General features: G+C 41.2%; 2 protein-coding genes across 2 annotated transcripts; both read left to right on the top strand.

Moving 5' to 3' along the window:
* Positions 1-5,481: 5,481 nt before the first annotated feature.
* On the top strand, positions 5,482-10,258 carry LOC120290918 (TMV resistance protein N-like). The gene is made up of 3 exons (XM_039307780.1): positions 5,482-6,716; positions 8,342-9,014; positions 9,830-10,258. Exons 2-3 carry the CDS (start codon positions 8,527-8,529, stop codon positions 10,020-10,022), a joined length of 681 nt encoding a protein of 226 aa, XP_039163714.1. The 5' UTR covers positions 5,482-6,716; positions 8,342-8,526; the 3' UTR covers positions 10,023-10,258.
* A 157-nt stretch (positions 10,259-10,415) lies between these two features.
* On the top strand, positions 10,416-15,278 carry LOC120286253 (disease resistance protein RUN1-like). The gene is made up of 7 exons (XM_039306955.1): positions 10,416-10,955; positions 11,097-11,372; positions 11,473-11,892; positions 12,246-12,785; positions 12,875-13,023; positions 14,839-14,974; positions 15,042-15,278. Exons 1-7 carry the CDS (start codon positions 10,416-10,418, stop codon positions 15,276-15,278), a joined length of 2,298 nt encoding a protein of 765 aa, XP_039162889.1.
* Positions 15,279-15,595: the final 317 nt, after the last annotated feature.

The following is a 15,595-nucleotide window of genomic DNA, read 5'->3' as shown; positions in this document are numbered from 1 at the left end:
TCTAGCCAATTTTAACCAAAAAATAGATGTCAGCCATCCTCCATGATACAAATGGCACTAGTGTGGACAATTTTTGTAATTTACTTTACAAGTCTTGATTTTCTCCTCTTTTATTCGTGTTTTTCCTGTTTTCCTTCGTCAGTCGTTGAGTTTAGAACAATGGTAGGGATGCCCCTCACGTGTGGTTGACGACCTTTGCTGGGCATCGTCGAGGCCCACGACCTACAGAGGGAAATAGTGGAAAATAAGAAAAAGGAAAGAAAATAAAAAAGAAAAAAAATCAGAAAATCGAAAAGAAATTGCAAAATCGTTAAAATTAGTACCAACCATACCATGTCGGACGGCTGACGCTAATTTGGATTGTTACGTTAATGATTTCCGGTCAAAATTGGATGGAAGACAATATGGTGGTGGCATGACTATTCGTCGCTACCACCCTGCGAGGGTCGTGCGATTGATATTTGATAGAGTTCGTCGGCTCCCAAGCTCAAGCATGGCGACGAAGGAGACAAGCTTACCATTTGTGTTTCCGCTTCACCAATTTCCAATCTTTCCCTGATTTTCCTTGGAAAATCCTTACTTTGATAAGATTCATGGTCTCTATTTCTTGCCATTCAAAAATGTTCCATCAACTTCGTTCATCTTTATAATTTTTCGTGAGTACAGCAGTGACAACTACCCTGATTTGAAGAAATTAGAGCTCAAGATGGAGCTTCGTGAGGAACATAACCACTGCGTAACAAGCTGTGGCACCACCCCCTGCGAGGGTAGAAACCCCACAAACATCCGGCGAGCCCTCGTCCGAGCCCACCACCGCGTAGCCCTCATCCATCATTGCGCTAGGGCCTAGGAACCCTAACCCAGGTTTGGCCAAGTGAGAGTTGGTGGTCCTCATTGAGTCCCCATTGAGGGTCGATGGCCATTGCTGGCAAAAGCAGGGTGGCGGCATGTTGTCCCCTTAAAATCCTCCACCTATGGTCTCAACGTGGTGCCAAAAAATATCTAAAATTAATACATTGACATTTTTCATCAGATAAATTGGATAAAAGTACTTGAATGTGTAAATTGAACAATTTTATGATTTGATTGCATTTTTTAAAAGTTTTAAAACTTAATTGAACTTTTACTGGAAATTTTTATTATCACAATGTGGTAGGGTACTTGAACAAAATTAGTGGTCTTGAGGGAGGATGAATTTCCTCTGGTCATTAGGGGTGTGCAAAGAAACCACGAGAGGTTGAACAAAAGGCAAAAAAATATATATTGAAAGTGATTTTTAAGGGTGTAAATGACCTCAAACACTCTTTTTTAAGGAACGTAAGTGGATTTTGGGTGATAGTATGGGTTTTGGGTCTACTTAGGCTTGTTAGGCAACATTTTTGTTCTTAAAATTTTCTGTTCTTTTGTTATCTAGAATAAAAAGAAAGATAAAAATTCGTTCAATCACGTCAGTTAATTTTTCTATCTTCAAAATAAGTTAGCGACAAGGGATTAGATTTGGAACATGGAAAAAGGGGCCTTCTAGGATCGGGCCTCGTTCTGTCTCCGGTAAAAGTTAAAAAGTTTGGGTATTATTACGGTTCAACCCGGACCGAATCGAAACGCAATAGACCCGCCTAGAGAAATCTCTAGAATTCCACCTATGTCCTCCCGTCTCCACGATACCCCCCGTCCTGTGCTTTCTCCATCCTAGTCGACGCTTCTTCAAATCTGTGGGAGCACCGATCACCCTCTCTCGTCGCTACGGCCACCGCCCACTCCTCCTCCACTGAGCCAGTCCTCTCGCCGTCCGGCGTCCTCTGTTTCTCGATTCCGAACGACGCCGTTGCTGTCGCAATCGTCGGCCGAAGACGGCGAATGATGGGTTTTCTTTTTTTCCTTCATGGGTTGACATTGGGGTTTGGAAAGAGGGAGATGGGAATGAGACGGTGGAGATGGCTGATTTACAAGAGGAGGCCATGGGATCCGTAGAATTGGAGGACGGAAGCTGGAAGCGGCGCGCACGAGTGAGCCCTGGCATACCTCCTCCTCCTTCTTCATCTGCTTCTGCTTCTGCTTCTTCGGCCACGATAAATCTATACGGAAGAAAATCGTTTTCCATTTGTTGGGTCTCGACTCTTCAACTGGATGTTGATCTTGCTTGGTTTAGTTTGGCTTCGGGAGCTTCCGGCTTCAAAGGTGAGTTTTTCGTGTGTTTTGGTGTAAAAAACACTGAATAAAGCAAAGAAAAGCAAAGCAAAGCAGAGCAGCAGCCTGCAGAGCGAAGGAAGAAGAAGAAGATAAAAGAGACCCGAATCAAGACCCGAACCGCAATTCCGGTTTGGGCTGTATGCGGGTCGGGTCTCCTGTCGGGCCGTACCAAGCTCACTCATGAATGCTTCAGCTCGGGTCAGTATTTTTCCTTTTGGGGGTCAAAAGGGTCGGGTGTGTCGACACCCTAAGTAAAAGACCATATAAGGTTTTAGAAGGATCTGAGACTATATAATTGGAAAATTCAATTCCCGAGCTCGAGATATTTTGATTACAAAATTCAAAGTTATTTATTAAACATACATAATTATTTGAACCTTACTGGGATATGTACGTGTCCGAGATTTATTTTATCGAATAATTAGCTCGAAACTTGAACTCAATAATCACTTGCCCCATTACCTAACCTACTAAAAAACTTAGGGTTACTCATATAATTTTTGAGGTCCAAGACAAAAATGGGTTATAATCCAACATTTTCAGCAACACACACTATTTCAAGCATGATTTCTCATTCTAGGATTGTTACATCTCAAGGTTTCTATCATATCAATCTTAAATATTTTTCAATCTAATATTGCGATTCATAAAGTTTCTAGCTAAAGATATGGAACGCACAAATTTTGGATAAATGATTGTGCTTGCAAATTTGAAGTGGCTTATTATATATACCAGTGCAAGAAATTTGTTTACTAAAATAATACGATGGCATATTAGAGTACTCAATTGGGATGGGGTTATTTTAATGAGATGGATTTTTGACGAGGTTTGAGACAAGGATAGTCGTACCAAACTAGCCTCACCTTTATCCCTACCATCAATGCTTGCTTATATCCGTTCTGAGGGAGTTAATAAAGAGATTTTTAAGTTTAATTAGCACTAGCTCCTCAAATTCAATACAAATAAAAAGTGATTACCCGCCACCAAGTCTAAATACAGTTTCATCTTTGAAAATGAAGAGAATCCATGCACTTAAACCTGTAGCCTGTGCTAGGAAATGTGGAAAAGGTGTTGAAAGAAAGCATGTGGAAAGGATCGGAATAGTTTTTCCATATTTGGGAGAAGTAAGGAAACTTGAAGGTGAGATTGGCAGGAGTGAAAATATAAAGGGCAAAAGCTATCAAAATGCCTAAATTACACCTATTGTGGTACATTTGTTATAATTTTTTTTTCGTGATATAAAAAATCCTCAACTTGTACTTTGTCATATTCACTCTCTATCCACAAGCACCATTAAAAATTTACCTACATGAAGAAAATCAGATGATGTTGACATGACATGACACTCATATGGCTTAAGTGAAATAAAATCAACGTCGTTTTGACTGAAAGTAAATAAGTTTGTCTTCGCTTGAAAACCTTTATCCCAAATAGACCAAGATGGATATGAGCTTTATTATGTGTATTTCGGGAAGGCTGGGCCTCCAGGCCTCGCATGTATAGTTTGAAATGGATTGACTTGCCCAATTATTATTTTTTCCTATTTTATTTGTTATCCTTATAGTATTCATTAATATTTGTAATCTTACTTAAAAAAGAAGAAGAAATTCTACAAGTTAACAAATTAATTTATCGTATTGTTAAAAGAGTGAAAATTATTTGCAAATTTGAAAAGGAGAAGACACTTGAAAGGTAGCAAAATATTTGCAATTTTTAAAAATGTTCACCACCTTTTGGGCTGAGCCCGACCCGAACCCTAAAGCTTGAAATAATAATAGATGGGCTAGGTAGTCCATTCCTGGTTCAGGCTTTTTCTTCGGGCTTGGAAATTCCAGGCCTAAAAGCTTGGGCCAGACCGAAAATTGGCTAGAAGCCTAGCCAGCCACCCATGTGTTGGCCGCGGCTTCAAGCGAGCTTTGATGGCCGCCCTTATAAGTTGCCGCACCATGTCTTTTTTTTTTTTTTTTGTCAGTCCTACTTTATTCCTATTCTACACTCCCTCTCAGACTTTTTGTCTCGCCTCTTTGGGGGTGTGGGAGTCGAAACCCACTCCGAAACTTACGCGTCCCCACCCCATTCCGAGAAGGTGGGGATTTGAACCCCTCACTTTAATGTTGGAAGGGTGGCCAGGGGCGAATCCCGGTGGTTCCGCACCGTGTCTCTTTCGATTGACGAACGTCTGTGCTCGCCTCTCTCTCTCTCTCTCTCTCTCTCTTCAGCATCAATGACAACCCATCGTGGGATTGAGCTCAATTTGAGCTCCATCACAGCGTTTAGCTTGGTGCATGCAGAATAGCTCAAGGACGATAGATCTGTTTGAGTAGTGTTGCTACTTTGAGATTGACGCCTCTATTTTCAAGCTAGGCCATGACAAAGGTGGAGGCTAAGGCGCGTTTAGTAACGTTTCTGTTCAAAAATTGTTCAAGGAAAACTATTTCTGTTCGGGAACAATTTTTGACCCGAAAGACACGTTTGGTAAACTTGTTTCGGGAATAAAAATGAATAGAAACACGTTTAGTAAATTTATATATTTTTTTGTTTCTTTTAATTTTTTAATATTTTTATTTTATTTTCACTTTTTCCTTTCTTTTTATTTTTTATTTTTTTCTTCTTTTGGCTAGTCGCCGGCCCCCGCGAGGCCGAGCTCGCCCAGCCACGCCGGGCCGGCGACTTCGATCTTGCCGAGGGCCGGTGACGCTCTAGTGAGGTCGTTGACCCTTGACGGCGTCACCGACCCTCGACAGTGGTCGTCGGCCATGGCGAGGCCGGCGACCGGCCAAAAAAAAAAGAAAAAGAAAAGAGAAGAGAGAGAAGTGTTTCTTCAAAAATATTTCTGGAAAAAAAATAACTTTTTTTGTTTCTCATTTTCGTTTCTTTTTTGTTTCGGGAACAAAAAAAATAGATTTTGAACAAAAACGCAAACAAACATATTTCTGTTCTTTTATTTGTTCCCGAGAATAAAAAATAAAATTTTTGTTCATAAACAAAAGAAAAGAACATTAACATGCAGCCCTTGACTATAGGTTTTAAAATGGGTACACAACCCATTTATGGACCCGCGTTTGCTTAAATGGATAGGGAGGTCTTATTTTTCAAGGTATTGAACCACGATCTAGTCTACCCACCCCTTTTCGCTTCCACGAATCTGATTCGCCGACACTATCGTTGCCTCGCCGCTGCTTGCTGCCGCCCATCGTCCCCCTGTCGCCGCCCATCTCTAATGGCCGAGGTTGTCTGACAACTCAATCATCGCGGTGTCTCTCGTCCAGCACGGTGGCACTCGTCTTGCACTTTTTGCAAATAAATCTCTCCGTTCAGCGGTCAACACCAGCGGTAGGGTTCGGGTCGGCGAGGATGGGGGAGGGTCGCTCGTGCTAGTCTGCACCAGATTGAGACGATCGCCAACCCCAAGGGGCTCTGCGTCGTGTCGCAGACTGCAGGGTCGCTCGTGCTGGTCTGGCCCGGGCTCCAGAAGGAGCAGGTGAGGATCGAGCATTACGCATCGAAGAGGACGAAATTCATCATGGCGCACGATTCGTGGACTGCATGCTTTGCGCTCTCTGAAGACGGCAAGTTCCTGGCTACAGCGAGCACGAAAGGGACTCTCATTAGGGTCTTTAATGCGGTTGATGGTACTCTGTTGCAGCCTTGCAGGAGGTAAGTTGTTTTGAATGAGGAATTAGTCTATCTGGAACTGGAACGTAGTTTATGCATTTTATTTTAGCTAAATTGAGGTGTTCAAGACCCTTTGTTGAGCTCAGAAACGAGTGAATTGGAAGAACATTTGAATTGTCAGATGACGTACTCCTTTTAGGAGAAAATATTACAGCAAAACGTGGGTTTGAAATCTAGAAAGTGACTTTGGTGAATATAATTATTAGGCAGTGTCATGACCAAATTTTAATGTGGGTTATGCATTGAGTAGTGTTTTATTTCTTAGGAGCTGGTTACTTGTAGATAACAGCTGTAAACCTTTATTTATAGTTGTCTTTGTTTAATTTGGTTGGACTACACTATGTAACTCATGGTTCCATTGGTCTCATAGTGTTGCTAATGCCCATTTATAGTTTGTTATTGTCAATCTTGTTCCATGTGGATGAGTTGTCCTGGACCAAGTTAGGTTGGAACATTTGGTTTTCTGATGCTGACTTGTAAGTTACATTGGTTGTGAGTCCACCATGTTAAAGACACCTCGTGTATTGAGGCAAATCAGTTGTTGCTGGTAAGATGTAGCGTTACCTATGTGCTGCTCCTACCATTGACAGCCATTTACTGCAGTTGATCTTCACTGGTAGGACAGCCATTTATTGCAGTTGATCTTCATTTTTTATTTCCCTTATGGGCAGTTCGCTCTACCGCTAGTGGTGACCACTTTGTGAGTTACTTGCCCAAAGACAAGACTGTGGCGAGCGGGCTTGGTGCTAGGGAGGGAGAGCCAGATCCAGTGGAGTCGCAGCGAGTGGTATCTTCCGAATAGAGAGTTGTTGCGGTTCCTCAAGCTTAGGCCCAGAAAGTTCTAAAAGAAGGTAAGGATGAATTTGATGACTGCTGCGATTTTTCAATGTTCTAGTGAACAGAAGTTGCTCTTTCGACATCGTATTCCCCCACTCTGTTATTGTAGCTTCTTTTCGGCAGCCCTGTCTACTCCTGGAGTCATAGACAGAATGCTGTATTTTCTTCATGGGTGAAATGCTGTAAAGATCCCCTACATTGTTTATGAGTTTGCTTATTCGAAACAAACAGAATGTGAGCTACATTATCTTGACTATCAAAGAGATAGGCACTAGATCAAACATTTAGCTCCATTCAGATGATTCACCAAAAAGAAAAGAGCGAAGAAATGAACTGAAGGGAAAGAAAGGCCAACAACAACCCAATCTATCCAACAATAATGACGACAAATATTACAAGGAAACCACAAAGACCAAAGTTGCTAAATGACTGCAATTCTAGCTTCAATAACTGGAACTCTTGATCTGATGGGACCAAACCCAAGATATCCAGCAAGGCTTACAAAATAATGTAAATGAAATAAGGTCAAACTTATTTTGTTTCTCAGTCATGGTCTAGTCCCCACTCCCAACCATGATCAAATTGATCAGCTAAAACCCATACTTTGATTAGTGCTTCTCCCAAAAAGAATCTAAATAGAAAAAAAGAAAAATAATTTTTTTGAAAAAGTATAAAAAATTGAAAAATTATTGATTATATTTGTATTGCTTGGAAGTATTTTAGTAATATAATATTTTATAAGAAAAACATAAGAATAAATTTTCCTAAATTTTGTTAAATATGAAAATATTTTATTAATATGGGTCGGATTGGGTATGGGTCGGTCGGGTATGGGTCGAAAAATTTACATTAGACTTAAATGGGTCATAAATAGGTTAATGAGTCAATTTGGGTCAGACTGTTAATGACCCGACCCAAATCCGACCCGTCCCACCCGTTTAACATCTCTAAGGCTAACTTGTATAGGTTGTGATGGGGTCAATTGGGGGAGTGGCGGTGTGATTCAGGGACGGAGATGGTGACGTTGATCGGCTATATGGTGGGAGGGAGAGAAATATTATGGTAAAGAAGAGAAAAATTTTAAGTAATAATTGCATCACACGATAGTAGAATGTGATATAATAAATCAATTAATATTGGGTATTCTCAATATTTAAGCGCCAATTAAAATGACATGCATATTGTAGTTGGCAATGTAGATTGATCGATTACTTCACATAAAATACATTTACATAGTAAAGGGGATAGTTTGATCTTTTAGTTGAGGATCTTTCTCTCAAGATAATCATCCTACAATTATCAAAAGCAGAGAAGCATATATGATATAGATGAAAATATTTTTGAAATTTTCTCTAATATGATTAAAGTAAAGAAAAACTCAAAAACCATTTTTCTGCTCTATTTTTTGGTTTCACTTTATATCCCTTTTTTTTTTGGACGAAGTAGTGCTTTCATTCATTCATAAAAGGAGCTCTACAAGAGCTAAGACAAGTGAGTTTCTGAAGCCATGAATCTATCAATTTGTGCTGTCACTTTCGTTTGTTGCTAGGTTTCAGATTTTAAATTTATTTTTCAACAAATGGGACCCAGAAACTTCAGCTCATTGATTGATTCATGAATGATTCATGGAAACTTTTAGGAAACTTCTCGGAAACTTCTTGCATGACTCAAGGCGTTGACTATATTTACTCAAGGGATATTCAGAGATTTTTCCCCCTCCATGACGCCGGAGATTGAGAGCTCATCGTATTGACAGCCCTTGCTTGGATCCAAGCACACCCAAAGCAAACTTTCTTGAGATATTTGGTGTTTAGAGATCATACAATGGAGAGAGGGACGAGTTCATGGGCATCATCCGGATATTTGTACGAGGTTTTTCTAAATTTTCGAGGAGTAGACACCCGTCATGGATTTACTGATTTTCTTTACCATGGGATGGTTGGTGCTGGAATCCTTGTCTTTAGGGATAGCGAATCCCTACATGTAGGTGAAGAAATTGGTGCTGAACTTCTACAAGCAATTGAGAACTCCAAGATTTACATTCCCATATTCTCCGCAAATTATGTTTCAAGTTGCTGGTGCCTCCGAGAGCTTGCATACATGGTCAAGTGCACCTTGAAATCGAATGGGAACAAGGAGATTCTACCTATTTTCTTGGATGTGGAACCTGTTGATGTTAAGCTGAAAACAAACTTGTATAAACAAACTCTTTCAAAGCTCCAACAAACATTGTGCAGTGAAGTAGAGTCATGGCAAAAGGCTCTCATTGTAGTGGGTAAGATAAAAGGATGGAACTTGAAGAAAGATGAAAGGTAAATGTCTTAAACTTTTCAGTTGTTACGTAGATTTTCTTTTCCTCCCTATTAAGTTCGATTGCGGTATTGTTGGTGAAAAATATATTCATCTCGTCGAGAATGGAATTCTCATGGGTAGTAGCCAACAGCGGTTGGCACTGATGCAGTGGTGGCACACCTTACTCATTCTTATTCTCTTTCTCTTCTCACCTTCTATCTCTAACACAGTAGCCACAGACAGTAACATCTTGAGCAGCTTCACCAAGCCGCCGGCCAGCGACCGCTGCAACTCATCCATCAATCATCGCCATTTCTTTGTCACCGGCCTGACATTAGGTAGCCAGAACCTGCCGTGACCATCCAAACTCCCACCCTTTCTATCCTTCACTGACTGGCAAGTCAGATCCAGGTTGGGTCTAACGTCACCTTGCCTATATCTGGCATTGCCAGCCTTGGGGACCCCAAATTTGGTGTCTCCTAAAGCTGGCGACGCCATCCTAGCGATCGCAAGGCCATGACCCATGTGACGTGGAGGATTGAGATGAGGTTAAGATGGCGGGTTGATCGGGTGCGATGGTCAAGGACTCTGGAATGCAATGGTGATGGTGTAGGGAGGCAAGTGATGTCAATAGTGGCATGATGGTGGCAAAGGCTGACGGTGATGGTGACTGAAGTTGGGGAGTGGAGAGAGATTGAAAAATCCAGAAATTTTTAGCATCTAGATTTTTTTTCTCTCTCTAATTTCCTCAACATGTGAGGGCAATTGAGTCACTTGAAGAGTAGCTTTTCACAACATAAAATTTGTCCTTAACATGGTTGTTATGTCATGGCAGCCAAGTAGATTTGATCCAATCGGTAATTGAAGCTGTTTTGGTTAAGCTGAATGTCAAATATAAAAATGTGACTGAGCACCTAGTTGGAGTTGATGATCGTGTAGAAGCTATAATTAAGATTTTGGATGTGGAATCTGATGGTGTTAAATTTCTCACGATCCATGGAATGGGAGGTGTTGGCAAACAACACTAACCAAAGTTGTCTTCAATCAATTGTCTTCTCGGTTCCAAGGCTGCAATTTCCTTTCGGATGTTTGAGAGTCATCAGAACGACATGGCTTGGTACATTTGCAAAAACGATTGTTATCCAAGTTCCTTGATCGTCGTTATGTTGACCAAATTAGTGAAGTGGATCATGGGATCGACATGATTAAGAGGGTACTTTATAATAAAAAAATTCTCATTGTTCTTGACGACGTGGATGAAAACAAGCAGCTGAAAATTTGGTAGAAAAGGAAAATGGTTCGGTTCTGGTAGTCGGATTATCATTACTACTAGATACAAAAGTGTCCTAATGATTGACAGAGAAGCAACAAGTGAAGGTCCTATAAAGTGTGCAAATGTTTTGACTTATGAAGTATAGGAAATGGAATTTTGCCATGCTCTTGAGCTTTTTAGTAGGCATGCCTTCAGGAGAGACTCTCCACCCGATGATTATGTCTACCTTTCAAAAAAAGTTGTCTCCACTTTGGGAAAGCTTCCTTTAGCTCTTGAAGTCACTGGTTCATCCCTTTCTGGTAGATCCAAAGAATTTTGGTTAGACACTTTGAAGAAGCTAGAAAAAGCTCCTTCCATAGAAGTCCAAAAAACATTGATGATAACTTATGAAAGGTTAGACGATGCACAAATGCAAGTATTTCTGGATATAAGTTGTTTTTTCATTAATGAGGATAAAACCTACCCTTGCTACATGTGGGAGGACTGTGAATACCACCCATACAATGCCATTGAAATCCTCTGTCTCATGTCCTTGATGAAAATCAAAGATGACAATACTTTTTGGATGCATGATCAAGTGCGGGACCTCGGAAGGGCAATCATTCGTGAAGAGAATTTCAAAGAACCTCACAAGCGTAGCCGAGTGTGGAATCATCAGGAAGCCTTGAGCATTTTGGAGCAGAAAAAGGTATCGAAAGGGAATTACAATTTATTTTCCTGTGAATTGTTGTAGCCTATTCTTGAAAAAGGAAAAATCCATCCCTATTCGCACTTGAAATTGTTTGCTTTTAACCTTCACACGTGGCTTCTTGGTGTTTCCATCGATAGGGGAAGCAAGAAGGTAGAAGCACTGTCACTAGGATCTCGTGGAGTCATCATAATGCCTAGTGAAGTTGCTAATTTACGACACCTGAGGTTCTTGGAAGGGAATGAGATGTTCCTTGTTGGAGACTTCAATAATCTTCTCTCCAATTTAAGATGGCTTTCTTGGCGATGGTGCCCTTTTGAGTTTGTGGCAACAAACTTTCATCTAGTCAATTTAATCGTTCTTGACCTTTCACATAGCTATGTATTAGAGAAATGGATTGGCTGGAACCAAATCAGAGTATGATACAAGTCTCACTCCTTGTATACAAGTATCTTTTATTGTCTTTCTCGTATTTTTTTTCCTATAAATCGTTTCTTAATATATATATTTTTTGCAGGTGGCAAGTAAACTAAAAGTACTAGATTTGAGCAATTGCAACGACTTAATGAGAACGCCCGATTTATCTATGTTGGTGTCCTTGGAGAGATTGATTCTTGAAGGTTGTCGCAATTTAATTGAAATTGACCCTTCCATTGGAAAATTAAAGCTCCTCACTACTTTAAACTTGAATGGATGTCATGCTCTTAAAAGGTTACCTTACGAAATAGGATGTCTAGATGCTTTGACGGAGATTCTCATGCCTCGTTCGTTGTATGCATTCAAACTTCCGGAGACAATTGGTAATTTGAAGTCATTGTTGACCCTTGATGTATCACATAGCAGGATCCGCGTGTTGCCAGACTCAATTGGAGGGCTGGTGAAACTTAGGCGGTTGAATTTATTTAAGTGTTTAAAGATAAAGAAACTTCCCAGTTCGGTTGGGAAATTACAATCATTAGTCGAGTTGGATTTGTTATCAACAAGTTTGGGACACCTACCGATTCAATCGGCAATCTAAAGCAATTGACAGTACTTAGGATAAGTTACATAATTGGGATAACAAAATTACCAAGAGCGATTGGGCTGATGGAGAAGCTTGAAGAATTAGAAGCTAGTGGATGTTACCGCTTGACTGGTGAAATCCCTAAAGAAATTGGGAGGTTGTCTTGTTTAAGGATCTTAGACTTGTCGTTCACACGTATTTCCAGATTACCCACCACTGTGTGTTGCCTCTCTAATCTCCAAACACTTAATCTAGAATCATGTTCTAAGCTTAATGAGTTGCCGCAGCTTCCCCCAAGTTTGAGTTGTCTAAGGTGGGCCTTTGATACTCTCAAGATCTGCAAAAACATGACATATATGCTGGAGCGGGACTCTGCTTATCACTCTAGCATCGTACCCCTATATGAGGTGGAAGAACTAGCATCTGGCAAAACCCGGCGATTCTTGCCCTGGCACTTGTCTTCTAGTTTAAGAGAGTTCGAAGTTGGAAATCTGTCAATTACACCACGGTGGGATTATTCCCATTTGAGCAACTTGTCAACCTTGCGATTACAAAGTTGTTCGATAGAAAATTTCCTTGATGTTTTACCTGAGGAGGTCAAGCGCTCCATTTTGTCGGAGCAAGTAAAGATAATGCAATTAGAAAAAGAGCAAAGGGAATCGGTTATGTCGGAAATGAAAAGATGGAGCGTTTTAAAGATGTCGAGATCGTTTCTGTTGCAAATGAAAAGATTGAGACATTTAGAGATGCGTATGTGCAAGTTCTCCTCAAGAGCCAAGTTCTCCTCAATAGCACTTCGTCTATCACACATGAAGATTCTGGAAGAGGTAAATCTGTTCGGATGCTCCTTGTTAGTCGAGATCTGGGGCCTTGAAGAACTGGGATCCCTTTGATTCCTATCGATTGTGGATTGCAGTTCCATGGAAAGGATGTCAAACCTATCGAAATTGAGAAAGCTAAGGAAGCTAAGAGTAGGAGAATGTCCAAAGTTAAGAAGCGTGGAAGGTCTAAATCACTTGGAATCTTTACAGAAGTTGTGGATTCACAATTGCTGCTCGTTGGAGAGTTTGGCTGACACCTCAAATTTGTGTTTAGAATGTTCCACAATTGAACATTGTGAGCGGTTGTCCAACCATAATAGTTACTGTAGATGTCATGACAACAGAGATTCAGATACTAAACCTGACCATGCTAAGTATTTTTGAGCTGGTTACACCGAGCTTGATGAATGTCCGGTGAGTATGATGTGAACACCGTATATTGTGTACGTAAGGAAGTCAGATCAAGTCTTTATTGTTGGGCTTATTGTGTTCCTTTTGTTTTTGTTTTTATTTTTTTTTCTCTCTAAAGTTGAAGTCGGATGGTCTGAAGAAGGTTTTCCCATGACAATATTGGGAACAAGTACGACCATTAAGATTGAAAGCCAATTTGAAGATGAGATGATGAAGAGAGAAGTATGTTGAGAAGATTGGCCCAATGACCTCGACCAAGAATGACCAGAATTCAGTGAATTTCACCCCATTCTCTTTTTGCTATCGTAAGTAGATTTGAATTTTACGTGTCGTAACCATATTCTTGTCGTTGGGTGGATACCACTTTGTTATAACCATGGAGTTTCCGTCTAGCATGTTCTCGTAGCATCTGCATTTCCTAAAACTTTCCATTTCGGTAATCAGTCTCGGCTCTGTTTTCTTCTTAATTTGGATATGAAGTAGAGGCCCGGGGCTCTAGCTTCAGCCTCGTGTGAAAATCGGCTGCCATTGAGGCTCTATTAATTATCCGAACTTGCTGCGCTGCCTTTGTGGTAATCGGGATGTGAATCGTTGCTTTACTTTTGCATCTAAGCTCCTCTGCTGAATATCACATCTTTGATGAAAATGCCTGAACGGAGAATTTCCTTCACTACTAAATTGTTGATCAAATTTGGTCATATGGGCCTATGTTGAAGAAAGTGAGCTAGATCCATGTGTGTTCAATTATGTAATGCTGGCTAGCCTTCCTCTGCCATGGAGGTCTCCCTCTACCGCTTGTGTAGTCCCCCTCTACCAGCTGGGTAGCTTTCTGTCCCGTCCCCTTTCTCTTCGTATAGCGAAGCTCCGCATCTCAACCTTTGGGTGTTGTTCCAGCATCGAGGTTTGAATCACTCCCCCTTCGAATAACCGCAAACCTTAAATGGACAAGGCACCCCCCATTCCCACTCATTTGACCATCCTTCATCTCATAAACTCATAATCCAGTGACTCTACGCTCTTCTCCAGATTCTCGAAAACCCTTATTCGGCAAATCGCAAACCCTAACTTAAACCCCTTTCCGACGCATCAAGCCACCCCCATTTTCACTCATCCGACCCTCTTCCATCTCGTAAACTCTTGATCCAAACGTGACCTCCCTCCTCATCAACTCTCGATCCAGCGACTTACTGGGTTCTTCTCTCGCTTTACTCAACGAGCTCCCTTCAACCCATACACCCACGAATCCACCAAAGTCCCTACAATAACCATGGCGGATCAAATCAATGAAGACGGGCGACTAACGGCTCTCTCGCCAAAAAGCATGGGCAAGCTATGGAATGCGGTCGACGTCGTCGATATACCAGTGATATCTCTCTGATAAATTACTAGAGTGCCGCAAAACCCTATTTGGTCGATTCTATACCAACCCCGCATTAAACTACAATGCATTTCAAACACTCATGCGGAAAGCTTGGAAGACTGAAAACTTTACCTGTGCAACGTTGGAACCGGGTTTTTACTCATTCTCCTTCCAATTGGAAACTGAAGCACATCGAGTACTCTTCACAGGACCTTGGTCCTTCTCTGGTCACCTCCTCATACTCCGGCAATGCGAATCTGATACACCTGAGTTTTGTTATGACTTCAGCTATTGTGATTTCTGGGTTAAGTTCATCGGATTACCGTATGGGAGAGTTTCCTACGCTGTCATTGAGGAACTAGCATCCAAACTGGGTGTAGTTGTCGAAGTGAAACTTGAAGCAAAAGGAAGTAGTACCTACAAAGTGGGCAAAGCCAGAGTTCGATTAACCTTAGCAAACCCTCTAAAGACTGGTGTGCTTGTGAATCTAGAGAACAGAAAGATATGGGTTGAATTTAAATATGAACGACTGCCCTATTATTGCTATTCCTGTGGACGAATTGGCCATTACGCCACGGAGTGTGCCGAAATACCGTATAGAGAATCGGGGTTGGAACGTAACTTACCCAGCTCGTTGCGGCGATTGGTGCGCCGAGGTGAAGGAATTAAGCCCATATGGCAAAATATTCTACGGCAAAGCGGGCACTCCTACGAAGAAGTGGAGGTAGTACCGAAACCCCACTATCTCCTGTAATTGAAACAGAGCAGAATCGATCTCTTGAAACCCAACAAACACAAGTCTGTAACACTCAGCAAAAGGGGAAGGAGATTTACCATCATTCCACATCTAAGGAGATAATTCTGATAGAAGAGAAAAGTCCCCAGAAAAGAGGCAATAGCTGTATCGATGAAGAATCATTAATGATTATCCACGAGGAACGAATGAAGGAAGCTGAGGCAGGGCTGGAGACCATCTCTCCTGCAAGGTCGAAAGGAAAACATGTGAAGTCGGCAGGATCAAAGAAAGCAAAAAGGTTCTGTCCAT

Source organism: Eucalyptus grandis, chromosome 2 (genome assembly GCF_016545825.1).
Source record: "Eucalyptus grandis isolate ANBG69807.140 chromosome 2, ASM1654582v1, whole genome shotgun sequence".
Taxonomy (NCBI): domain Eukaryota; kingdom Viridiplantae; phylum Streptophyta; class Magnoliopsida; order Myrtales; family Myrtaceae; genus Eucalyptus; species Eucalyptus grandis.
Note: the sequence above shows the minus strand (reverse complement) of the source record. Positions and strands in the feature narration are given on the sequence as shown.